Source organism: Helicoverpa armigera, chromosome 3, assembly GCF_030705265.1.
Source record: "Helicoverpa armigera isolate CAAS_96S chromosome 3, ASM3070526v1, whole genome shotgun sequence".
Taxonomy (NCBI): Eukaryota; Metazoa; Arthropoda; class Insecta; order Lepidoptera; family Noctuidae; genus Helicoverpa; species Helicoverpa armigera.
In genome coordinates, this window is record NC_087122.1 from 11,560,700 (window position 1) to 11,588,629 (window position 27,930).

General features: G+C 37.0%; 2 protein-coding genes across 2 annotated transcripts; both read left to right on the top strand.

Moving 5' to 3' along the window:
• The first annotated feature begins 194 nt into the window (after positions 1-194).
• Positions 195-1,098, top strand: LOC110372937 (uncharacterized). Its single transcript, XM_021329974.3, has one exon. The coding sequence runs from the start codon at positions 290-292 to the stop codon at positions 566-568; it is 279 nt and encodes a 92-aa protein (XP_021185649.3). The 5' UTR covers positions 195-289; the 3' UTR covers positions 569-1,098.
• Positions 1,099-6,174: 5,076 nt separating this feature from the next.
• On the top strand, positions 6,175-27,277 carry LOC110372947 (protein limb expression 1 homolog). The gene is made up of 4 exons (XM_021329986.3): positions 6,175-6,386; positions 25,085-25,275; positions 25,572-25,765; positions 26,843-27,277. The coding sequence occupies exons 1-4, from the start codon at positions 6,311-6,313 to the stop codon at positions 27,213-27,215; spliced, it is 834 nt and encodes a 277-aa protein (XP_021185661.2). The 5' UTR covers positions 6,175-6,310; the 3' UTR covers positions 27,216-27,277.
• The last annotated feature ends 653 nt before the right edge of the window (positions 27,278-27,930 follow it).

Genomic DNA, 27,930 nt, shown 5'->3' on the forward strand with positions numbered 1-27,930 from the left:
TTATATCATCCTAACAAGCTTATAAACTTACTACTGTATACTTTACTCAGATAACAATAAAATAGTATTTTTTATGCCGTGTTAGGCACAGGAGCCATGAATCGATATTATGATATCGAGCAACATCTTTACTCGTAGTAGTACCGTAGAATGGAACGTTCTTATTTCCAACGACTTGTGTCAAAGTCATAAGATGTCACCGTCAAGTATTGACAACTGTCAAACGACGTCAAAACAAAAGCACGTTGTTGTTTTTTATTGTGCGTAAATAAATTAATTTATCTTAAACATGGCTCAAGGCAAATTAAAAGTCAAGAGTAAGTTACCTGCTGGTGCGAAATCAAAGAAGAATAAGGCTAAGGCAGGCAAAGCGGTGACGAAGCGTCCAAACGCGCCTGTTAAGAGCAAATCTGCGGCCGAAAGGAATAAGATGAAGACGAATGTGTCTAAGATGGTGAATGCTGCAGCTGAGCAGCAGTTACGAGCCCTGGCTACCACCACGCCGCAGCTGTCGGAGGCACAGAAGCGAGTCGCCGCGGCTCCCACAGCGCCGGCACCTGCGAAATAACCTATAAAAATAAACTGGAACTCGTGTTTAAGTCTACCAGTGCAGGTAAATATGTGATTTAAAAGCTACAGATACATTATGTAGCATGTTATTTCAATGTTCAATGTTCAAACGCGGTATTTGTTACAAATTCAGTTATTTATTGTGAAGAATTTCATAATTTGTAGTGGTTTCTAAGCGTAGATAAGTCTATTATGATAAACAATGACCAACTATGTCTTTCACTTAAAAATATTGTACCTATTCACTAAATGTATATTAGAGATTGGGAATTAAAATGCAAGTAAAGCAATTCTTTCAGGTGAAGGGACCTGTGGATTTGTATTAAAACTATTTTGTCTAAAATGTATAATATAAAAAAAAAAACAATTAAATAAATGTGTCTGTGACTATTTTGTACTGTATTATCTGTACCTTAATCTAACTGCACTCTGTTTCAAAGGTTTAATTATATTTAATATTGTAAGATAAACTTGTGAAATATTAGACATTTGAGTAAAGTTATTCTTAAAATAAAATTGTTTTCTGTATTGTTTTTTTTTTTATTTATTTATCGCATCATATTTGATATACTTAATGACATTGGTAGTTGTTTAGTATATTTCATACTTTAAACTGTAGATCCCGGTTGTCTGCTGTCCGGCTGCCACATCCCCTTGGACTGGAAGCCAACCTATACATAAATATAGTTGGGAAAAGACTCAGGACATGATGATTGCGCAAAAGGAGATTGATATTCATTCAAAATATTTTATCTCACGTAAAGAAAGAAAGAAAAATCACAGAATTTAGTTAAAATACCAGCATGCTGTTATACGATAGCAACTTATTTACTTATACATTCTTTCGAATTGGTGTACGAATATTATGCTGCCACCATATCTGCAGTTTAGTTTTGGTCCAGCATAAGCAGCAACCCTGGAAACGCTGAACCATATTTCTTGTGTAAGTTTGGTAGTATTATTATTTTAAGTAAATTAATATTAAATAGAAAGCAGAATAAAAACTCAAACAACTTTATTCTTAGCTAGACTTAGTCGGCTTGGATAAAAAGGTTAGTCACAATTTTATGATACCAGTTTCTTATAGAATTTTATAGTCCACGGTTATTTAATATTGGAAATGCATTATTGTTGCTATATTAAGTCTGACTGGTTGTTAGCATGTTTAGAAATATCTTTGAATACTTTTTAATATGCAAGAATTTGATGATCATCTTTTGAAAAAACTTTAGTCAGAATAATAATGAGTCGTAATTTTAAAATTTTATTGTGATGATAACACGTAATAAAATTTAATAAAGATGTTTGAAAATTTTTAAGTAATTCAGATAATAGACATGGGCAGAATAAAATTGAGGAAGACTGAAATAGATGGTGCAATATTTTTTATTGTATTGAAATTACGCAAGTTGTTTCAGTATAGTATTTTCATTGTGTAAGTAGGAGGATGTTAGAATATTTGTTTAAAACTATTACACGCGGGCTAACATGTAGTTTAAGGGGTAAGGCAAAGATGTTCATATACCGTTTCGACAAACCTTCAAACCTATTGCACCGTAATGAACCACAAACGACACTCAATTGTCAAACCACGAATTAAAACGTAATCCGGGAATCGAATCCGGGTCCTCATGCTCAGTAGTTGCGGTAATGGTCGCTAGACTAGACGAAGAAAGTTTTCGTTGCAGAAAACGGTAGAATTATGCCATGTTTTTATGTTAGTAAGTATTTCTGAATCTACTTAATATCGAAGAGGTATGTAAGAAAATATTGGTGGGTTTTTATTTGTTACTGAAGTTACCAGTTCTATTATATTAATTAAAGACCCAACTCCCATACAATCATAGCAATGGGACCACTTTTATGATGTCTAGGCCAAGCCTTCGTAATATAATACCATACCAACCGATGATATAATCTGCCAATTCGAATTCTTATATGTGAATATGAATTCATCCGGCAATTATTATTTTTTAGGTAGTTAATAACGGAAATGCTGGCACGTCAGAAAGCAGATGACCTCGAATCTTGTAGCCATGTTCGCTAGATTGTGCCTAACACAAGTTTTAGATAATACTAGGACTAGGCGTTTTTGTCTACGTGGGCTTCAGAATAAGTTCTAGTAAAGTATTGTGGTTGCAATTCTTCAGCCAAATAAATTCAGCTTTTGCTGTAAAGATAAAAAAATCTTCAACTCAGTCTTTAAAAAATTTACGTAAAATTCGTTTTGGTGGTCACTTTTTGTCATTTCTACACTACAAAACTGTTCACTACAAAATTGCGAACGCACTAATTTTATAGGATTTAGCGGATTTTAATTTTTACTCCAAGATTTACTTCCAGTTACATACTATGAGACTTGCTCAAAGCTATTGGCAAAATTGTGTCTCATTTTCCGATGTTCAAAAAGGGGATTGATTCATTTATTTCAGGGAAATACATACAAATACAGCTACCTACAAATTGCATTAACATAATAACAACGTACCTACAAATTATATCATTATTCAAGTGTTCATATCATTGGTACGTCCAGATAAACAGTTGGCAATTTATCTAAAACATTAACGTTATTATCACTGCAACCGAATTCGGCGAAATCCTCAGTTGACCGCGAGCAAAAGGTTCGGAGTTTTGGTGTAAAAATAAGTGGTGTACAGACCAGAAATCGATTATATATAGGTGCCTATAAATAAATACATATGTATCAATTCAAGGCGATGTCGCACGGTGAGTGAACGGCCGTACCGGACACTCGGCTGTCCATGAATTCGGATAGTTCTCCACTGGACCAGGATTTGCTCCTTGTGCAGACGTTTTAAGGACGGAATTTCATCGATTGCACTTTATGTGACTCTTAGAAATATTTTTAAAAATACTGGGGTATTGGAAAAGGAGTAACTTTTGTACATAAGGTCATAGTGATTCATTCAAATATTTGTCTCGTTCTTAATTGTGTTTCGACTATATCAATTCAGAACTAATCGATATTCATACGCAAGTTGCGGTTGAACCAGTAAAAAGTTGTTGACCTTTGAGTCGATATTCAAATACCTAGCCATTCAGCATCCAACTATGTCATAATGACATTGTTTCTAGTGACTTCCGAAAGGATTTTTGCCTCTAGTTTACTAAGAGTAATGTGGTCTAATAAGCCGGGGTCCTTCTGAACTTTTGGTTAACTTGCGGCGAGGTGGCGGGGCGGAGGCAGTCTTGTGATGCGTCGATTTCTCCGAATAAGATTAATAAATGCAGGCGGGGGCACGAGGGGCGGGAGGGCGAGGGGAGGCCGGGGGGGGGGACATCGCGGCTAATGACACGCGCCGCTGCAGATATTTTTTTATCGCGAATTTAAAACATAAACTGGTTGCGGTAGCTATGGGAAGTGGCTGACCAGAAGGTTCAATTGGAACAATTCTAATAAGAAACCCACGCTCGTTGGTCTCTCTCGAGTACGAGTTCCTCAGCCTCGCCGGAGAAGATTTCGGAGATTTCGTGGTATGTACGTATTTCGTATGGACCTCACTAAAGGAGATATTTCACAGTAATGTGTGCCTAATTGTGGATAATATGTACAATGTGCAAGTTTGTAGGTCTTCAATCACTCTATTTTTTATTCGGGTGTGGGAAGTAGTTTCATAGGGAAGTAGACGGAAGCTACTATGTACTTACATATAAGTAGATAAGTCCTTGTTACCAATCCAGTCCTTAGATTTGTGCAAAGACTACTTTAACTCACAAGATACTTTGTATATTTTCAGTAAGCTCTCAAAGACTACTGAAAACTTGAAATCCAATGTAACGGAATCGCTTGATCTGTGCTCGCAAATCCTTTAAATGTTCTTGTCTTTTTAGAACAAAGAATATGTAGTCACTTGTGCACTTGGAGAGGCCTATGTCCAGCAGTGGACTGCGATAGGCTGATGATGATGATAATGATGATATGTAGTCTAGTACAATGTATCTCTTAGATAAGGAAGTTTTTGCTATACCTAGCAATTTTACACAGGATACATAATATGATCTGTAATCTCAAAAGTATGTTGTATTAAAACTTTAAATTATACAGATTTCCGAACTTATTCTCTATTGGAATCTCGCCTTAGAATTAATTAATTTTTGTTTCGGACAACTTTGACGAAATCTATGCCTGTTATTTTTCGTGTCAGTCTATGTACCAGTGATCCTTCTCCTCTCAGTTACATCGGTAGCTCGCCTCCGCCCGCGCCCTACGCCCTGCAGCCGCAACTCTGCATAGTTCACCGCTCTGCGCGCGCGCATCGATACTAACCGCACTAATCACGAGTTAACACCTATTGTGCACTTCACTACAGTTTCACTTTTAGTAAGAATCATTGATTTGGGGACTTATTACTTTGAGGTGTAAGCTTGTTCGAAAATATAGCTTCCTTAAAAGATGAGACCATCTTCTTTGTAGTGTAATTGGTTTTACTGCTATGGAAAATATTGTACATAAATAGTTACTCAGATACCGTTATAATAATGACGCATCCTGAATGATATAATTTGGACCCAATCACACGACACCGGACACGCCTAATCTTTCCATCTTTAATGTAAACTTATGTTAGATTTAATCCCCGGATAGCAATATAGCATATCTATTAATTTTCCAGCAGGAGACTCGTAATAGCAGGAATTACTTGTTAATATTTAATTATACAAATGAGCCAATTTGTAGATGTCGTACTGAAGGATGTATAAACTGCTGGTTACCGATAAGACTGTAAAGTAATATTCGCAATCGTTAGAGGAAAGTTCTAGAAGTCAAATGACTAAGAAGTACCAACATAAACGTAAAGTACCCAAATGTGATACTAAAGTAGGAGACTATGCATGGTAATGCAATTTTCCACTTTAAAAACCGTTCAATAGTTGTGTGAACGTCCAACGTCTTCATATAAAGGGCTCGCATTACAGGCCGCGCGTTGATGTCTTTTACAAGTGCGTCGACGCCTACGAGTGTCACTCGTGCGCAGCTCGCAATTCCAGCCATACCCCGACACTTAGGGCTGTCAATAACAGTTGCAGTCTTTCAACAGCTAATCAAGTCGGGCCTAGAGCAACCGGTTGTGGTCCGTTTACGGAACCCTGGTCGATTTCTCTGGTTTCCCATCAACGTCGAGGTGATATCGACCGGGAGACAATAAATCCGGTTCTGCTGCAGCGGGCGGGTTGCAATTAAACTAGTGTCGCGACGGGGTTCGCGGACCGTGCGAAAGTGAAGCACATGCGGGAGGGCGGGGCTCCGTCTGCGCACGCACACAGAGTACTCACAGCAGCGCCACCACCAGCCTTGTCTGAAAGCTCCCGGTAAGCTCTTATAGCTATATGTGCTTCATTTGTAGGTTTTTGTTTCTAATGTTATTGCTAAATGTTTCTACTTTACATCAGGTATGATTTTCAGTATTGGAGGTCAGTCAAAAATTTAAAAAATCGATTGAGGTATAGTTTGATGTTACGCCCAAGCTTATGTTTACCTTAGTGATTAATAAGTTGTGGGACTTGTGGGAGCCAGGGTTCTTGGTGAAGAAGAAGTCTGTTGACCTAATATGTGAAGCTACATATAAATTCCTTGAACAGTGGTTAGATTAGTCTGTGGCTGGTCCGGGCGGCGTGTGTGTCGGCGTGTGGGTGCTGCGAGTGCTCAGTCCGCGCGCGCCGGCCGACGCAGACGCACGCGCCGCCGCGAGTGCCATGTCGCGCTAGGCGCGCCCCCATGGTGTACCCCGAGGCGTCCCGCTGGGGCGCGCCAGACGCCGCGCTCGCCCCCCTCTACGATGACGTCTACAGAGGTCAGCTGATATTTGCAACCTCACCTATTTTTAACACATTCCCACTGTGACTCCTACCAGACAAAGTGACTTTCTGCGATCGTAAAGTGCTCCAACAGCCTGATTTCTGCAACTCAGTCTGGCTTTGTTATTCCCGGTTTTCGCCTCAGACTGATTTATCAGATGATAATTGTTTGCTAGAACTCCTATTGTAGCGCAGTGAAATGAGGCATAACAATGCCGGTACACAAGTCATGAAATTACAATCTCATAATCAGAATTCGCATTGAGCAATTTAACGTAACGAAACATCAGCGAAATGTATGGAATTGGCATGAGCTTTCGCAGAGGTACGTCACTGTCACTGTCAACTCCATTCTGTTTGTTGAAGTTTCTGCTCGTTACTGATTGTCAGAAGTCACTTTATCTAGCAAAATAATGTAAGCCTTACCCAGGGTCATTATAAATGCGCAGGTCGATACATGTCATTGTGTTGTAGCCTCCAGCTCCGCTAAACTCCTTTGTGTAACCTGTGTGTGTAGGCAACCTGTCGCCGATCCGCGCCACTTGAACTTCGGCACAACCATTTACGACCCCTACGCGAGAATTTAATTATTAACTTGTTATTAATGTTTTAAATTCAGAATCGGTGCTTAACGACTCTTTTATTAGTTCTCCTTTTTCGTTTAACCCTAATCACATTTTACTTTTAGCGCGTTTTAACTTTGGAACATTTCAACCCCGGCTTTTCTTTGTTCAGTTGTGCTTGTTTAAAAAAGTTGTTTAAAAAATTCACACTTGGTGCGACTGGTCTGATGACTCAGTCGGCAGACATCTGTTACTTAACCATTATATTTACATTTGAATAGAGCCAGCTCATAATTGTAATGGTTATTTCATATTCGCCGCAGTGTTCGCAGTGAAGGGAGTGTTAAATACTTTGAATCCAGTTCAGTAAGTTTTGTATCAGAAATAATAACATATTCACTCTAGATATTTATTAAAATATTCACAGTCGACATCGAAATGCCGAAAGCCTTTTTGCGATATTGCACGGAGTCGTACAATTACCTGTGTTACTTCCAACTTTATGAAGTAAAATGTTCCACCAAATCCTTTTATTCGCGTACAAGTTTATTCCACGCACGTTTCCTAATAAGATTGGTTTGCGAATGTTTTTTGTTAAGATCTAGTTAGGATTTAGCTTCCCAATAAAATTATAATTTATCTTATATCCTCAGTTACTATATTGAACAAGATTACTTCGGTCTACTTTGAGTTTTAAATTCAGCACATCAGTCTGGGTACTCGCAGTAGTCATTATTGTAATATTTTGTATTTTATTTGCCCCCGACATGTCATAATGACATTACAGTAATTCCACACAATATCTTTGCTGCGTAGGAGTATGATGTTCATATCGTGTGTCTACGCTCGGGTCGTGTCGAACGGTTGTTTTATTGATAATTGGGACCTACAGCTCATGTCGGTGCTTTAAAGCTCAATTAAACCTTGAAAATTGAACTGTCTTAAGGAAATTCAAATTGTGATTTTATAGTAGGTACCTATCTCGTTTACGATCGTCTATAAAGTTTCTATACGGAGATGGCGAGATGCAAGAAGGCCTATAACGCGAAGTACGAGATATTAAATGACCTGCCTTTCCAATCGGGCCACATCGCGTGATACATTGAGATATCTCGCGATTTCACGATCGCCCATCGCATGTGTGGCTTGCTGGTTTTTATGTCAATTATTAGTTTTAATTGGTCGTTAATATTAATAATTCGTCCCATGTGATTAGCGACCAAGTTGTTAATTGCGTGTTATATGGACTTATTTATGATTTTATTATGAATGCTCATCCTTTTAGACAGCATCTGTATAATAGAGAGATGTTAGTGAAAATAATATCGTTGTTTTGATTATAACTTTATATTAATAGTTGACGTAGGCTTGAGTGTTTGAGGTCGAATAATATCTTTTTTAAGCTAAATGTAAATTTGAAACTTGTTCAAAATACTGCAATTTGCATAATGAAGCCCAGGGTGGCGAGATTTGTCCCTTACATTTACATTAATGTTTAACTTGTTGAACTTTAATATGAAAATGTTTTGTCCTTTAAAGGCCCTCGGGCTTTTGAGAAAATAACAATTTTATCCTCTAATGTTTAGGTAATTTTTCGTGGTGTGGCATAAAATTTGCAATTCATTTCATAGGCCATTTTTATTAACATATTAATATTATATGCTAAAGTACCAAAAAACTGATTTTGCACATCTCAAAGTCTTCCTTAATTCTGCAATGCGCGGTTCAGTTGGAGATGTAGGACCGTTAGCGGCGTCTGCGCATGTGGGGGTCCCCACACGTTGCAGCATGCACAGGACAGTCTCAGATGTAATCGGTATTATTCTAGAAACTGGCGCAAGTATAACAGCACTTTTTGAGCTTTATACGGACCGTCCTGGATTATGGAGCGGCCATATTTCTTTTCGGATATCCGGATATGTAAGTTTTGGAAATAATTTTAATGTCCGTTTTAAATTGTGTTATGTAAATTATGCTTCTATTTTTGGCGATACTCCAATTAGGTAATGTCGTTATGTAATACATTTTTCGTAGCAATACTGAAACAATATTATTTTTAAATAAAGAAATGAACATGGCTATATTATAATAAACTGATATCAAAACAAACCAAGATTAGATTAAAACGAGTCTAGATCCATAAAATGTCGAAAAGTAAGTTAAAGTTACAAACAATATAAATATCGTAAACAAACATTGCTCCTCTACTTGGGAATTTCATAATTCGGTTAAAAACAAACTTTTATAAGTTCGTCTTTGTTTTTGACAAGTTGTCTTAAAGTTATCGTAGAAAGCCAGAACTTTCTATTACTGGAAACTAACTTCTTGAGCTAGGTTTAACCGTGGAAATATAGAATCTTGATACTTTACAAGAGAAAGTGATAATAACTACACTTGATCTTAGTTATCTCGAATGAGGTTAGTGTATCTATTCGTGCGGTTAAACACTCGTTAACTCCATCCATTTTCGCAATTGTATCATTCAATTTTCAATTGTAATACAAAATAAATACGATTCATTTAGTTTTGAGTGGAACTGAAATAGTCCTCGGTAGTTCGAAGCTATCGAATATAGAATAACAATCTTCGAGTTATTTTAAATTGAATCTAGGTATTATTTTTATTGAGAAAAACTTGTCTTATCGCAACGTTTGGCGAATAAACTTACTGTCATTTATTTATAGGACCTTTTCTTTGAAAATATTTCTCTGAAATTGGTTTGTCCCGATTTTTGGAAGGTTCAGTGTTCAGACTTTACAAATAATCCCTCGTGTCTATATATCTGTAACTTTCCCCGATCCTGCGAACATCGCATTAAATTCCTTCGAAAAAATCCGGACCAACTCCATTATATTTGTCAAACTTTTTGTCAAGTCGTGAAGACGTAATTTAACTTATAATTACATTTAGGGACAAAGTATTTTGTACAAAAATACTTTTACCAAACAGTTTGTAATACAGTGAACCAATTAAAGGAGGTCGGAGTCTGAAATGTTTGTGACGTCACTACGAACCTCTTTTCAGTTCCCTCTTGTCGGCTGTCAGGCTTAATCTTTTCCATTTTCTAAACTGAATGGGCTCCTTCCATCCATTGGTCTTGGGAAACTTTTTAATTTTTCCTTTCGAAGTGAACCAGTCAATTATTGAAAGGATTTACGTCGAAAAGTTGTCTGTTTGTCTTAAAGTCTGTTTACAGAGGTTTTGTTAAGTTTATGAGTGTCTTATTAATTGGTTAATTGAATGAATGGAAGTGCCAAAGGGTGAATTGGGAGAATGCTTTACGGTCAATTTGTTAAAGTCAAGGAGGATGTTTGTGCATCACAATATTTAGAGATTCACAACATACAGTTTTACACGTGTCACCAAAAAGATTTGCATATTATTTCTATCACTATTTATATCTTTGTCAAGCACTAGAAAACAGAGGGGTATTAGTTAAGCAAAATATATAAAGTTAAGCTAAAGATAGTATTGTAAAGTGAACATTTGACCTTGTGGACACGATCACGGAATAAGATAGAACCATACACAAAGGTCTTCATAAACCTTATCAGTTTTACTAAAAGAGCGTTTGTTTACACCTTATTAAGATCATTAATAAGATAACCCGCCGTATAAACACTTCCATTTAAGGTAAACGTCTCCATTATCGGCCTTGTGTGCGTTCAATAGGATGCTGAGTTATGATGCCAGTTATTGCGGTGCTTACCCTAATTTGTTTTACCTGTATTCATTTGGTACGTAATTAATTTTACCTCGTTTTTGAGTATTGTTTTGTTTGTATCAGCTATTTATAGATCGGTAATTTCGTCGAAATTAATTTCGTTTATTTTGATAATAATTGTTGTTTGCTGCGTATCTTTGTACCTATGTTTGTTTAATAATAAATTATGACAATTACGTAGTAAATATGAAAATTTCAGTCATAAACTGTGTCGTATTTTATACAGAGATACGTATAAAATAGCACACTATTAGGTAATTTACGACTATTTATATTCTACACAGAAATTGATTTTAACTAAAATATTTCAGCTTTACTAACTAATTAAAATTTCAAACAGTTTATTGTCCAATATCCACAGATTTAATAGCTTTTCAGTGTAATAACTTTATTTTAGAATACCAGACCGCGTTTCAATTAAGTTAGTCGACTACTTCAATTTTCGAAACATTCCGATGTCTTTCCGGTGCTTAATGAATATGTCTCATCCCCGGAGGATGGGGTTGACGAGAAAGGGTGGTCAATATGGCCTGAAATGTGTCAGTAGTTTTGACGTGCTCTCTCGGAAACGGCTGGACATGTGTTGTTAGTTTGACGTTTCTGTTGAAGTAAGAGTTGAACATTTTTTTTATTTATATTTGTAAAGAGTATCGAACTTCGAGATCTTTTTAAGTGTTTTTATACCAAATTATAATAGAAGCCTTCTCAAGCTCTAGGCTTGAAAAAGCGCAAGGTTTTCCAACATTTCATCTTTCTTTACCAATCTTTTTTTCTTGTAGTTTTCGTAGTGTAGGGAGTGGAATGAGTATGGGTTCGCCTGGTCTGAACACACCTTAAGACATCACAAATTAACAATGCCACAAATGGCGCAGCTCGTTTTTAATACTTTATTAATACCAAATTTTAATAGGTGCTCACAAATGTTTAAAATTCCAATAAAGTTCAGAGGACAACGGTCTCTCGATCAAATTAATTGAGTTTAAGTTTTGGATGGGTTAATCATTGGGGTTAGCTAAGCCAATTACGAAATGTGCTTAATAAACCTTTATGTGAGATAATTTTATTATTATACTGGAATAAATAATGTGAAACAACCTTAAACTTTAATCTACGTGCCTATCTTTTAGCTGTTTATTTTCGAAATGTAGAAATTTCGATTCGCACTCGTAACTTTATTCGCACAATTCAAGACTAAGTGCAAACCTCAAGCGAGCCAGGAAAACAATAAAACAGTGGGACTGAGCCCATAAATTGAGTTTCGCGATAAACTATCTTACGATATCCACGACATGATACGCTGACTCACATATTAGGAATTCCTACGGCACGGGCATACAGAGCCGCCCACTCGTAATGCCTGAATATCGATGTGCTGGACTACTAATACTAGTGCGATTGCGATTTTAGGGTGACAAGAGCATCGTAGGTCGGGTGTAATAGTATGGTATGTAATAGTCTGTCGCAACTCATAGTATTTCTATTAGATTGAAATGCAGTGGGGGTGACTTAGCAAAGATAACTAGTTCATGTTATTGAATAGGATCGAAACAATTAGACCAGAAAAAACTCAAAATAAATATAACTATTAGATAGCTTTAGGGTTTAATTTTCTTTTGGCAAGTTATTCGACGTTCAAGATTTCAGTAGATCGGCTTTTTAAAAATTAAGACAAAAAAATCGCGCGTCAAAATCGCAACCTGTAACAAGAACCTTAACTAAACAATTCGATTAATTCCATGCACGCATCATACGATTATTTCGCATAATAATTCTGGGATTATTTCGGGTGTTAATGTACTAGTAACCCAGCGTTACTGTATACGATTCACGTTCGACCTCAGTCGACTTCCTTCGGTCCAGGATTAAGGCTTTAGAGTACACATACTGCAAACTTTTAGTCGGCCGACAGTTTGTTCGGGCTTATAAATCAGTGTGGAAATGAATGGTAGTGCGCAGATAATTAAATCATGTATTAAGCCGTATCAGAAGAACAGAAAACTTCGGGTTATAGAAGTCAATTCACGCAAATTTAAATGGCACGAAAATCGCGACTTTAACTTGCACGAATGTAGTTATAAAGTGGGCGAATCGACCCCTTCAAAAAAGTGTGGTTGCTGCAAACCAACGGGTCAACTGTCGGCCGACTGTTTAGTCTTCAGTATGTACGCTCTTAATATGGAGATGAACGGGTGTTGTAGTGTCAAGTTTTCGACTGCGAATTTGAATATGAATAAGCCGTTTTACGGTTTATGGCTGGTGGGTAAGAATAAGTAACATAAGCCACCCTGGGCGTCGTAAAGTTAGTTCTTACGAGGTTGCCAAGGGAATTGTAAGTTAGGGTTCGATGTGTCAATTCAGCGTTTTAAGAAAACATTTTGAGGATGTAGGAACGTTCTTTTGTTCTTGTTTTTATTGACGATATTTGCTAGACTTGTAGCCTTGAAGCTTGTTTTAATTATATTCCCATGGCTATTGTTTCAAGTGTTACAATGGGCGTAAATACATAGTGTATATTATACATGTATATTATAGGTAGTGTGGTTATAAAAAAGGACCTATCTTCCTCTTATTAGTTTTAGCTGATATAAAGCAATGTAATATATTGTCCTTGTTCTAAGATATAATATTCCTACCATTTATTGACGAGTTACCCAAAATTACTAGTCGCAAATTGAAGTGTTGTCGTCTAATAGGTTCAAAAACCCCTCGAGATTACTGGTTAAGTCATTGTTAGCTACAATATAGTTACAAGGTCGAAGTAAACTGTATTGTGCCATACAGATTGGACTTCGACCTTTAGCCGAATCAGCCTTTATGAATAAACAATAGGAACATACACAGAAAAACAAAACACAGATGCTCGAGTGACAATCATTTGTTGTAAATGAACATATGTACAAGTAAGCATTTAGAAAACCGATAATTATTTTCTGCTTATTTTTGTTTTCAGTTAGGTTTATTTTTAGAATTATTGATCGATTAATAAAATACAAATTCGTTGTGACTTACAAAAAAAAGTTCTTATTTGAGTCTAATTAGACTGGTACTAAAATTCGCGCAAACCGGCCAGGCTTCCGGCCTATTCTGTATTTGACCATAGATACTCGGTGGATAGACTAAACTTTTTTATGTTAGTAATTCGCGGAAATTCCAAGTACTGTTACTTTTATTAAGATAAATACAAAAATACATAACTCAATTTGCTATGGTTTTGAGGTAAATTATTTTTGTATGAAATACATGTGAAACCTTTGGAATACTCTTTTAATTATTTCTACTTAACTCAGGTTACGAGAGAAGCCAGTGAAAAAGATTAAAACGTAATGTTACTTGTAGATCTCGTTTAATTAAAAATATATTTTATTTAATAAATCTGCCTGGAAACTAACTAGAATTAATCGAAACGAGTGCTCAAGATCTATGAAAATCCCCAGGCACAAGACTACTATTGATGTCATGTTTGGTTTTTGCAAGAAATAAGTAGTCTGTGTAATGACTCGGATGCGGAAATATTGTGGCAAAACTTCGAACAGACCTATGTAATTTTTAGCTTGCCAGTACTATAGTGTAGGTTGAAATATGTAGGTATGTTTGTTTATGATATAGGTAGATATTTAGCAACGAAGTCAACATCCTCTATTCATATAGCAAGTACAATGCCATTCCACTATCCAAAGAAAAGTTAAACGTAGCAATAGCTTAAGGAAAACGACTCCAAAACTGTTCGTAGTCATGTATTTAAACCGCTTACAATTGTGCCAACATCATTACACATCAGACCGTACTTCCATGATTATACTTAGGTACAATTACGTTCACAAGCACATGAGCTCGCCATATTATTGGCACTTTATATGCCAACGGAATTAGGACCCTATTGCCGGTTTTTAAAGTCCAATATTGGTTTTTCATGTCGGATTGATCAGGCTTTTAAGTGATATTAAAACTAGTTGCATCGGTGGTTTTGTATGGATTTATAATGTAGCTGTAAGCTAGGCTTAACGTTCAGCTGAGGTTTATACTGGGATATTCGAGTTTACATTGTTCCTCCATTAAACGTTGTGTTTGCTAACGATTAAAAGAGGGCGGAGGTGAGGACGTAATTTTAGTTGAATTAACATCAAAGTGGGAAAGTTCATTGACAAGTAAATAAAGTAAGCTTAAGTACAAATTAAGTAAGAAAACAGAATCTGTGTTTTCACGGCTTAGTCTATTTGCAGCTCGTCTATTAGTTAGGCAATAGCATAGTCAGACTTTTGTGGTGTTAATAAATGGTTTTTCATAATAACTGGCAACTAGTAACCACTGAATGTATCCAATATCATTGCAATTTCTCATAAAATTACTGAAATTCTATTAGCATTGAACAGCGTGGCTTACCTGTAAATATTTAATTCCCATATTCATGACAATACATTCTTGTAAGCCAATATTGATACAAGCTCGCCCATAGCCTAGCGTGCTCCAGAAATGTCAAACTTTGACATTTCATTGACGTTCCCTTTTCAAATTATTTTGTGTCGAAAATGTTGGTTTTGGCCGCCATTTGCTGATGAAAACTAAACATGACAACGAATTTGTGAGGATATTTTTTGCATGATGATTAATTTGTAAATGAGAACGAAGCATTAGTTGATTTCCCTGGATAGATACTTACATGTGAAGAGTATTGAGGAGCTAATTCCCACGGCTAATGTCGTGTCCTTTTCTGTAAGAACCGTGTATTTTCTCGCGTAATCTAATATGTAAGTTTATAATTATATTTTTATTTTGAAATATGATTTTGTTTGTTGTTTAGGTACACGATGCTTCAGCACAATACTGTATTACAGTAACTAGACTTGTACCCTTATTTTGAAATCTCAGTTGGCATTAATCGAGATCTGCACAAAAAGTTAATACTTTATAAAGACCCCTTATTTACGAAGGTGCTAGTAATTTCATATTTCAGTTACGTCAAATTATTTCACCTTAATCTGACGTCAAACTAGTGACGTATTTATGAGAGTTGGTGAACTTACGTCAAAGTTTGATACGTTAAATGGCAATTTAAATTAACGTCAGATGTTGAGTGGAATAGACGTAAACCGCACAAAGTGATAACAATAATAGAACTATTAGGTTTCAATTTAATTGCAACTGTTTGTTTAATTGATATTAATTGTTTAGGGCAGTTCTGTAATGTTAGTTTATATTACAAAGGTGAAATAATGGGTAGTTGAATTTAGTTAGTTACCATTCGTTACTAGTTCAGTCAAAAATATTTATAAGATTTTCATGTAATTGAGCACCTATATTTCCCAAATTTTTTATTAAACTATAGTATATCTTACCCCTCAATCTTGTTTATTTTGACTACTTATATGAAGTAACCAATCATGATACAATTTTATCCTCGCTACAAAAAAAAATAATACGCACAAAGTGATATCAATAATAGAACTATAAGGTTTCAATTTAATTGCAACTGTTTGTTTAATTGATATTAATTGTTTAGGGCAGTTCTGTAATGTTAGTTTATATTACAAAGGTGAAATAATGGGTAGTTGAATTTAGTTAGTTACCATTCGTTACTAGTTCAGTCAAAAATATTTATAAGATTTTCATGTAATTGAGCACCTATATTTCCCAAATTTTTTATTAAACTATAGTATATCTTACCCCTCAATCTTGTTTATTTTAACTACTTATATGAAGTTACCAATCAAGATACAATTTTATCCTCCCTACAAAAATAATCAAGTCACCTCACAACCCTTGAAGGTTTTTATTTCAATGATTGAACAACGTTTATTTATTTTAAACACGATCCAGTCATTTGCATCGTCAATGTTCTCGTAAACGATATTTATGGCTGCAATGAGCGTTTACTTTTTTCATTCAAGTAGGATTAAAGCTGCGAAAATTGAATATTAAAATAGCACAATGTTTAAATCAAATTAATTTTTATTTTTCATCTACATTTTTACACATGACCATTGCCGTTTTGAAAAATTATAAAAACTTGACTGATACATTTGTCTATTGAAAAAAAAAGTTGCACCTCCTTAAAATCCGATCTCCTTTCGAATCCTCAGCCACAAACTAACAGTACACCGACACGACCGTATTTTTTTAATAACAAAAAAAAAACCATCCGTCAGTAAGTCCAGTTAAATAATAAAAACCGCGATGTCGGTATGATTGGATGAATATAATTATTTATTTATTGATGTCGTAAAGTGATCAATACGGAGTTAAATATACATAATGAACGGTCGACTAATACTTTCAAATGATCGCCGATCGCCGTTTGTTTTCTTGAGAACTTTTGTGTCTGGGATGGGATCATCGATTCTTAACCGACTTATCAGAAAGAGGTGGTTCTCAATCCATATGTTTTTGATTTTATAAGTTTGAAACATTAAGCTTTACTTAAATGGCAACATTGTTTTGCAACATTGCATGGCACAAACAACTTATGGTAATGTAAAAAAAATATGTAAAAAAAAAAAAAAAAAATATGTAAAATATTTTTACATATTTTTTTTACATATGGGGCACACCATAAACAATTATATCCACCTCGTTCTTTCTTAACTAACCAACACATCAAAACAGTCTCAAAGTTCACTCTCTGTGTCAAATACGCACTTCAATGTGTCCAACTGTCCCCAGTCCGCTTCACGCTTCTATTCTGCCGTACCACAGACACTGTATGCTCCGACAGACGGACGTACCAATTTGTTTTATGTATATATATATATACTAGCTTCTACGAGCGGTTTCACCAGCATCCCTCAGGAACCTCTGCACGAACCCGGATAAAAAGTCGCTCGATAAAATGAAATAAGCTCTTTAAAACTGTTTTTTTTTTCAAATCGGACAGTAGTTCCTGAGATTAGCACGTTCAAACAAAAAAACTAACTCTTCAGCTTTATAATATTGGTATATAGATAGTAATAGATACCTAGATTATATCCACATATCCGTCTTTCTTTCTCACCTAGAACCTATTGTCCTAACTGACCAAATTGTCCCCAGTCCGTTTTCACGCTTCTATTCCTGTGTGTCCGTGCTCCGACAGACGGCCCTGGCTTTGATATAGCTTACGTTGTATGCGAACATCTCAATGTGTTGCTGGTGGTCGTCTGTTTGTAGATCGAATGAATGACTTAAGGATTTCATGAATGTAGATTGTAGGGAAATGTGTCTGACCAATGTTTTAGGGTCATAATGAAATGGTCATGTCTGCTTGCAATGTGATAAATAATCTTTGATTTACTAGGTTGTATAAAGTGAAGAGTTTTTTGTCTTAGATTTGCTGATTTAAAAATCGTTTAGTGTTATCATTTATCGAGAAAGGAGACTTTTTAGCTGACAGAAAAATGTAGGGATACTTCGCACAATATACAAACAGCGTAATGCTTCTAGCACATAGAATTAGGTCATTTACTCACGAATCAATTTTCCCCATACATACCTTAACTATACAAAGCTATGTATGTAAGATACAATCACAATATATAGTCTAACTAATACACGTAGAACCAACAGTATTGAATTCTGGTGAATGCCACAAACCGCACGGGATGGCTTTTCATAATTGATTAGGTTTAATTTATACAAATGGCATACTATAAGGCTAAATTGATTTAGTCATGAAACTATTATGAGGATTTGAATCGCTAATGTATAATGTAGCAAAAGTAAAATTATTAATGCAGAATATGTGTACTGTTTAGTAAATAATATGAGTATTAAAAGGTTGCTAATTGTTATTGGTAGTATTGGTATAGGTATGTCCCTAATGTGATACTCGACACTTATTTAAGTAAGTTTCAGGCTTTAATCTTGTTCGATTCAGAATGTGATAAAAAAGCTTTTGGATAATTTTCTGCCACATGAGATTATTATTTAACAGCAGGTAAATTATAATTATTGTGATGTTAAAGTGTAAAACAACAAACAGCTGGTCTCGTTCGCCAATATTTCTCTTAAAATAGATTGTCATTCTCATTCATTAAAGTTCTCATTAATCCCGTCTGCCCTTTGACTAACATTCAATGAACGTAAACGTAGTCTAATAGGTCTGAAGTTAATAGACTCCATTATAAGTTATTAATGAAATTGCCTTTTAATTTGCAATCGGTAATAGATATTTAACGTATACTTCAACTCAAAGAACTTCAGCAGTTAGCATTAATTATGCTACTTTATTAGTTTGCTATCACGAAACTTATCGAACAGACAGAATACCAAACTACTTTTGAATGTGGGCGAGCTTCTACCAACATAAACTGATCCACGGCAAAATACTGAACTGAATTAAAACCTCAAAGCTTCGAAACTTTTTTCGCAATCAGCGCCAAAATGATATGCCAAGATTTTCTGGTATTTATTTCACTCATTACCCATGCAAATTACATTTAAAATTTACTATAACGTTTAAAATATGATTTTTAACTATCCGTTTGGTAGTTCGGAAGTTAAAAAGCTTATTTAATGTTTATGGTGTTGTACCCATAAATTGTGGGATATATTCGGAGTGTAATGAATATGTCGATTTATGGTATAGTCTGGTAATAATGTATTTATGTCGGAATTAATGGGCGTCGTTACGTTTTGGCGAATTTGTTTATATTATATGGAATCACGTGTATGCCAGAGGTTTTTGACATTGGTTCGTTCGCCTTTTTATGGCTCTCTGAGTAATGTATGACTAATCTAATCATTCTAGTCGGGTTTTTATTCGGCGTAGTGGCTTAAGACGTGGGTAATTCACGAAAGTCTCTTTGTTATAAAATTGTTCGAGTGTAGTCTACGTAAATACAAAGTAACAAAAAAGACTTATGTATTTCGCCCAATTTTCTAAGTAAGCTCATCTACAAATATTGAGGTTTTCTCTTACTGAATAAAAATACGCCCTAAATATTTGTTCTGGGTATTTATTTAAATATTATATGAAACAAACCGAAATATGATCATCAATTATTGTTTTCCACAGAAAAGTTCCCTTTTTAAACACCCGTTCTCTATTCTCGAACGCGCCTTAAACTTTGAATTTGGAACCTTTAACTTTTTTATCTGGGTCATGCAAGGGTCAATTTTATTGGACGGATTCAGCCTGACCTTTCGACCTTTAAGGTTTGTATCCTAATGTTTATTATTTACGATATCTATCTATATTAATGCGATTCTCGTTCTGACGTATGACGTTTTGATACGTGAATAATAATTGTCTCACAGAGTGTGAAATGCGAGGGGAACGTGTGAGTTGTACCATATGTACCTCTAGAAATACCAGTAATCATTTTCATTTATCCTTATAAATGGATATTGTTTTTCCCTTTGAACTTTTTAAAAAGTAAGCGAAAGACTCAAGACTCCGGTATATACCAAAACAAATATTGAAAAAAGGGAATATAAAGATATGCTCTGTCTGAATCAAATTTTCGATAACCTCGGAAATATACTTAGAATCAGATAATAATTCATAAAAACCTGTAGTTACCGGATTCCTGGAATACCTCGGGTTTCCGTATTATTATCATAAGTTGTGGCTTTGATCCTGCACCAATAGTCATACAAAGGATGTTGGAACCAAAGGACGTCATTAAGAAATCACGAACTCTTGTTAGTTTCAGGTGAAGCATACTGAACTGTAATTCCTCTTTATTATATTCTGAACTAGCTTGCGACAGCGGTTTCACCTTATCATTCTCATCTATAAGCTACACTAATGCCAAGTTGCAAGAGTTTCAACCCATTCAACGGTTTACGCGTGAAGAAGTAACAAACATACATACAAAAGTTGGTCTCATTGTATAGATACTCGACTGATTTCAAATTGCCACTACCCAAGATATCTATTCGAAACAGCAATTGCAACTACGAAAGATATCATCTATTCGATACAGCATTCGAGAACCTCTCGTCAATATTTGTCAATTTGATACTATTTACAAATGGAATCGATAAAAAACAAATTCAGTACTTCTCTCAACTGTTTAATGTAGGTCAACTTAACAAGTTAATGTAGGTCATGGTCTTACGTAGGTATTGCTTCGTCAGAGTTCGTCACTGCGCTACGCCCAGTCAATAGTCAATTGCGGTGTTGTCGGCGCCTGTATTCCCTTAAGAACCTCACTCAGTTGTTCTATCGACCATACATGTAGGCACAATGTACAGCAGGTCAGCATACACGTATCTGTCAAGTTTTACTAATCGAATATTAACCATCCTGTAATGTGATAAGGTTGGAAATCTATTGAAGCAATTTTGACAGATTGAGATAAGTTGACGGGCCTACATATATTCATATGCATAATAGCAAGTCCGGTCTATACAGAACAGCATGTATCTTCCAAAATCTTCCGGCTCGGAATTTCCTGAAACAAACAATGCCAAAGTAAAAAGTTTGTTTACAAACTTGTCACGCTAATAAATTAACGAGTTGACCTTTCTGCGTAATAATCTATGGCACCACTTTACTGTCTGAGAACGCAGATTCATCGGTGCACAGATTTAATCTGCACGTTAGCGAAATGACTTGCGAAAAATATGATGCTTTCATAATGAAAAAAACGTGTTAAAAATCCCATACGGGCTTTCAACGCATTGTTTGGAACTTGTTCATTAAATTCACACGAACTTTCTAGAATGTTTGGAATATATTGTCGTGTGAACGGAATGAGAGGCGTTTTCTCGGTAATTGTTGGGTGATATGAAACGTTCGTCAATTATGGTTGGTACGGTAGTCTGTGGTCGCTTTGATTGATTGGTCCAACGGTAGTTTAGCTAGCAGTTGATGACAGCTACAGAATCAATACTGTTGACCGGTGCACGTAACAAAGGGCTCGTGGCTAAGTGGCTACGTTCATTCAGCCACCCGACCACTGTCAGTATAACATTTATCAGTGTTTATCATGGGTTCGGTCGTTTGTTGTATACTCATTAAACCCCTTTGAGCTTCAATGAGCACGTAAAGCCGTGACTGCGAATATTTTTATCAGCTGTCATGGTAGCTTCAGCATGACTAATTATTGCCGTGTTCTTTAAACAATAGATAGGTAAAACAGTAGATATACTAATTGCTCGGATAGTGATCTGAACGTGAATATTTGTGTTTTGAGTTTAAATCATTCCGCACTATTAGTTTGACAGACAGTCGGTCATATGAAGTTCATGTTTCAGTTCTGTTTGCAACTAAGCTAAATTGACTTGAGAAACTAGCTTCATGAAGCACTAGTCTACATGTATGACTAGATTCTAGGACTAGGTTTGAAACATAATATGCAATATGCATTATGTCAATTACTTTTCACATGCATTTTCAATATTATCCCATCTCCCACAGGTATAACGTAAAAATATCACGTGGAACTACCTACCTAAAAAGTCCGATAAAAATAAAGTAAAATAAATAGAAATGACTTCAATACCGACTGGAACGTTCGCTTTAATGAACGAACAATTTTCCTTGAAATGACATCGATATTGGCACAATAAACGTTCACTCGTTCATTCGTTCACTATGGTCATGTAAAGCTAGATAAATAGCGGGCATTGGTGCAATCTCCCTTGCGGATAGTGTTTTGTTTAGTCTGTGGAAGCAAGGTACGGACCACATGCTTTCATTTAGCGTTTACAACAAAATGTCTATATTAAACGAAGCTGGCTAGCGATCAATGTTTTTTCTATCATGTTTGTATACGATACAAATAGATAGAGTTTTATTAACGTTTAGATCGGTTTATATAGTTACTAGTTAGTTTGTATTTTTATTTCTACGCTTCGTTGCATTCTCCTTTCGCTACTGAAAGGAAAACTACTGTATAGTTTATTCAATATACTTTTGCTAAGAAGCTTCTTAACGAGTTTGTAAGAGCTATGATCGTAATAAGTAAAAACGCTAGAAAAAGCACGAATAAGAAAGTTTCTTTTATGCAGTAGACGTTGAAGAGTCCCTTCACACAGCTCCCTTAACTTACGTCTTCACAAGTTTCTGTTGAATCTTTTTACCTTTGAATATTTATTTCCAAAAGATTCCTTTAAAATCGTTTCCTTTCTGTAAATACGTTCTAAGAACGTATAAGTCCTTTCCACTGTGTTGGTTTTCTGGTAAAGACTCTTATGGAGTCTTCAGGATTACATTGAAATATATCTGTAGAAAGTAGTGAATAGATAAAATCCTGAGAGGATAAGGTTTCTGAAAAGAACCACCAATTTATTTTAGGCAAATGCACAAAGTTAGAAGACAATGATTAAGTACATATCTTAATCACTTTGAACACCCCTAAATGTGTCGCCTTACATGACGTGAACACAGTGACACACTAATGTCTCCATAAGTAATAATCGATACCCAGGATACGTATGTATGTTAATGTTAGCTTTACGACGGAAAAGTTACAGCCTTTGGTTCATGCGACGCCAACAAAGCCATTAGCTAAGTAAGTACTATACTTACTAAATATTTATGATGGACTATCACGATGAAAAATAACCCACAATTTTAATATCAGCATGATTGGCATAATATTAAAGTTCAAAATACACTCACTTTTCATTCAAACGAAGCAGGCATTACGAGTCATTTCGCAATATTTGCACCATTTTTCACTCCGGCACTCGTTTCATAATGAAACTCCGAATCTGTCTGTGTCTTGAAATGTCTTTAAAATTGCCTTCTCCCGGAAATATGGCTGCCGTTCTAAAGGGGAAAAATCCTGTGAAATCGTAACGGATGGACAACAGACTGACAGAGAGCCCTCGCTACCGTCGCTTTTCAGAAACAGTCCGCTCATTGTGAGATAATAATGTCTACAGGGAAAGCCTCGGACCACTGAGTGCTTTAATTTTTACTTCTGTTTGTACACTCATTACGTGAAATAAGAGACTGCTTTGTTCTGCTAGTTGTGTTACTGAAATGGGTAACATTTGCACTAGTGTTTTTGTATGAGGAACTCTGTTTCAATGTTAGAGCGAAAACAACTGCATTTAATGTTTGTTTACAGTATGTTTTCCGGAAAATGTATCATATAATATTACCTTTAAAAAAAGTATCAAACTATCTTAAAGTTATTGTAAACTAAAAATCCCAGTAACACTGGCCGGCATCACTTCTAGAACTTGAAGATCGCAAGCCGCGCTCGCCATGAAGTGGAGTTTAAAACTTATGTATTGCTCGTTCAGAAGTAATAATTATTCCGAGCGAATACTCGCGGATTTGACGTTCGCAACTGATGAATTTTATACGAGCGATTCATAAATTAAACTCAACCGCGATTTGCATACTTCCTCCGTCACAAAGCGAGTAGGAAACCAAACTCATTCATTTATGTAACAATGCAGCCCTTAAATATAAAATAATATTTTAAAGCGGATAAAAGAATACGAAGCATTGGAGATTGAAAACTCTATGGAATTCTACCTACAATAGAAAAAAAACCTTTATTTACGACGAACATCATTTAAAAATTTGTAAACATTTTCAGAAAATTAGATCCTTTTGTTCAGTTAATGGTTTGGTTCTCCGCTGCATGAAGTCATAGCATGAAATGACACTATCGGATATTCTGGTCCTAGCCTTTACGAGTTTATCTGAGCTATAACGCAGCTGGTTTACTGGCCGTGCTGCTCCCCGCAGACCACTAATGGACAATCATCGGGGATAACGCCATAATCACCTTGCGAGACAGCCGGATGACACGGATTACTGATAACGAACATAATTTGCTTTGCATTCGCACGAACACTTGTACATAATACCCTCATGATTCCACACAGTATTAAATCTTAATACGTTGAAGTAACTGGACTCGAGGATAACTAGAAACCCTATTAGCCGAACCAGTTTAATGAAGACTTCTCATTTGACGTCTGATAGTCCGTAGGCGTGCAAATAGTTGTATTTCCACCTTATCCAGGCGTTATTAAAGCCATAACCATTACGCAGGAAGCCAACGGAAATATGAATAAAGCCAGGCTTTTACAAATAAATTGCTTGCACTGATTGTGGGGAAAATGGCGAGACAAATTGGATGTCTTATTTAAAACGGGAAATGCTTGATGCTTTGACATTAGGGGCTTACGCGAAAACGATTTTTGCTTTAACGACAGTTAAGTGTGCAGGTTTCTGTGTGTTTTGATCTTAAAATCGTGTTTGGAGTTTTTAAGGGGAGGGTTTATACCCTCGACTTGACGTAAGACCTTCTTGGTTCTTCTCATAGATAACTTGTTGCACTCACTGGGGAAAATTACACCAACGATTTACAGGCTACGAAATTTTTGGCACCATAATCTGAAAATAATACTTCTTCCATTTCATTTCCTCATAATGTGCGGAGCTGGACTACAAAATAACTTATCTAATCCTAACACGAACAATTTGATAAAGTCCTAACATTTTCCCATTTGGCAACAGCTGACGGAGTCCTATCAACAGTGAACGTGGTGGAAGCGCTGCAGGAGTTCTGGCAGGTGAAGGCGGCGCGGGGCGGGGGCGCGGGGAGCGGGGGCGGCGCGCTCGTCATCTACGAGTCCGTGCCCGCCGCGCACCCCCCCTACGTGTGCTACGTCACGCTGCCTGGAGGAGCTTGCTTTGGCAGTTTTCAGGTATCACATAAGGGTTTCCTTGACATACCTAAGATGTGGAAATACGTATTGAGGGTTTCCGCATGTTGCCCTCCTTTCAATTGCGCAACTTGTCCATAATAATTTATTGGCATTCCGTTCTGTCAAACACCAGTTAATCAGACAGCTTTATCATAATCAAGGACCTTGAAAGGATTTGATTTGTATTACAACAGCTCAATATTTCTGCAGGTTTCAATATTGTCGTTAGACTTGTTCCTCGTAAAGTTTTCTCAAGTTAACGGGTGAATTGTTACATTCCATCCTCATTTGTACAGAATTGTCCGACAAAAGCGGAGGCGCGTCGCAGCGCTGCGAAGATCGCGCTCATGAACAGCGTGTTCAACGAGCACGAGTCGCGGCGCATCTCCGAGCACTTCATCGAGAAGGCCGTGGCCGAGGCGCGCGCCTCCTTCGCGGGCGACGCCGCCGCGCACCACCAGGACCCCAGCGCTGGCATCGCCGCCTTCAGGTACATACTCAACCCACCAGTTAACAATATACAAATCACCAGGTTACCCTCACGTAGGGCTGCCATTTCGAATTTCGCCAAACCCGGACAAATATTTAAAAAAACCCGGACATTTGACGTAAATCGCATTTTTTCCCCGGACGAGTCCGATTTTTTTTGTTTAACAAAACAAGATCTAATTTTTAATATTACCATATTACTTAAATTCAATGAGACTTTTCATGTAAGGAAGGACTCCTTACATGAAAAGTCAGGGTCGTCTCTAGCTCATGTAGTACCTAGTATTGAAAGATTGTGACTTAATGTATTTTGAAGGTCATAATTAAGAAAGCTCATTTGGAAACTAGGAGTTACCTTCTTGATAGGTTAGACAAAAAAATGTTGAAAAATACAAACAACTGTAAAGTGAAGTCGCCGCGAGCGCAGCGAGCGCGAAAATTTTTCGAGTTTTGGGTCACTAAAGCACCTAAACTTGTATAATAAAAAAATCCGCAAAGTGAAGAAGCCGCAAGCGAGCGAGCGCTAAATTTTTTGAATATTGGGATATTAAAGTAGCTAAACGTAAAAAAGAATGTGGTAAGAAAAGAAGCCGCGAGCGAAGCGAGCGCGAAAATTTTTGAGATTTTGGACACTTCGACTTCTGCATTATTAGGCGCCCGGGTTATTCGCATACCCAGGCACCATAGGTTAAGATGGCCCTATGAAAAATGTCCGGGTTTTCCCCGGACACTTCTTGAAACCCCGCCCGGACGGCCCCCGGACGGCCTCCAAACGAGGACAAATCCGGGGAAACCCGGACGGATGGCAGCCCTACCCTCACGTTCATTAGCCCCCCAGTCTATGCAAAATCACATTGTCTTAAGATCCATTGTTACACGCAACGACTGAATGATTAAAGCCGGGATTGAACAAGAATTATTCTTTTATCTGCCTGTCCGAGATCCGTCCAACTCTCAAGACAAAGAAACCACGGAGAGCGCTTTCTTTTCATTGTTAGTATTACAGGCTGTACGCGTATGAACTAGTTTTACGCTATTGTTGCTGGATATTGTAGGTAATGTTATATTCTGTGTATAGGTTTATGCTGGAAGCGAACAAGGGGCGGACGATGCTGGAGTTCCAGGAGCTGATGACGGTGTTCCAGTTGCTGCACTGGAACGGATCGCTGCGCGCGATGCGCGAGCGGCAGTGCTCGCGGCAGGAGGTGGTGGCGCACTACTCGGCGCGCGCGCTGGACGACGCCATGCGCGAGCAGATGGCGCGCGAGTGGGCGGCGCGCGAGCGCGACGCGGCGGCGGCGGGCGGCGGCGTGCTGCGCGCCGAGCTGGCGCGAGCTGAGCGCGAGCTGCGCGCCGCGCGGCTGGCGGCGCGCGAGCTGCGCTTCCCCAAGGAGAAGCGCGACATCCTGCACCTGGCCGCCCGTCTGGCGCCGCCGCAGCAGCAACAGTGATCTCATCGCGTCCTCGCCACACTCACACTTTTGTTATTTAAGTATAGGTATATAGTCTAAGATCTAAGTGTTTTATTTACAACTCGAACCTCATCATCCTTTCATTCCTAGTATTTCCTAAACAGTTAAGCCTCTAACCTAGATATCCAGTTGCAGAATAAAACAAACAAATATGGCTGACACAGACGTCGTGAACAAAATGCATAAACATTATGAACTCGACTGTTGTAAAAGCTACGTTCACGTGCCACTTGAATCGAGAACCGCATTCGCAAACAGCTCTCCAAAAATTAAACAAAAATTCGGCAATTATCGCTCGTGAACATGTTTAATTAATTAACATTGCACTCAGCAAAAGCGCTACAATAACTTGAGTTAACTCGGCTCATATAATAGCATAATTAAAACATGTGCTGGAAAAACATTGCGCGATGCACGTGCGCTATTACGATTCGATCGAGGCCGGCGTCGAGCAATTAGTCGGTAATCGTTTTAGATGCATGAACGCATTCATCAATTATGCCATACAATTACGTGAATTTGATTCACAATCGGTAATCGGTAATTCTAGTTTCGTTTAATCGGTATTGCGTCACTGTTATCTGCAGTGATGTCACAGTTTGAATGATAAAGTGGGACTTAGCATAATCCGAGCTGACCTAGTTTCGGACGCAAGGATCTAAATAAACTATTTTTTACTCGGACTCAGGAAATT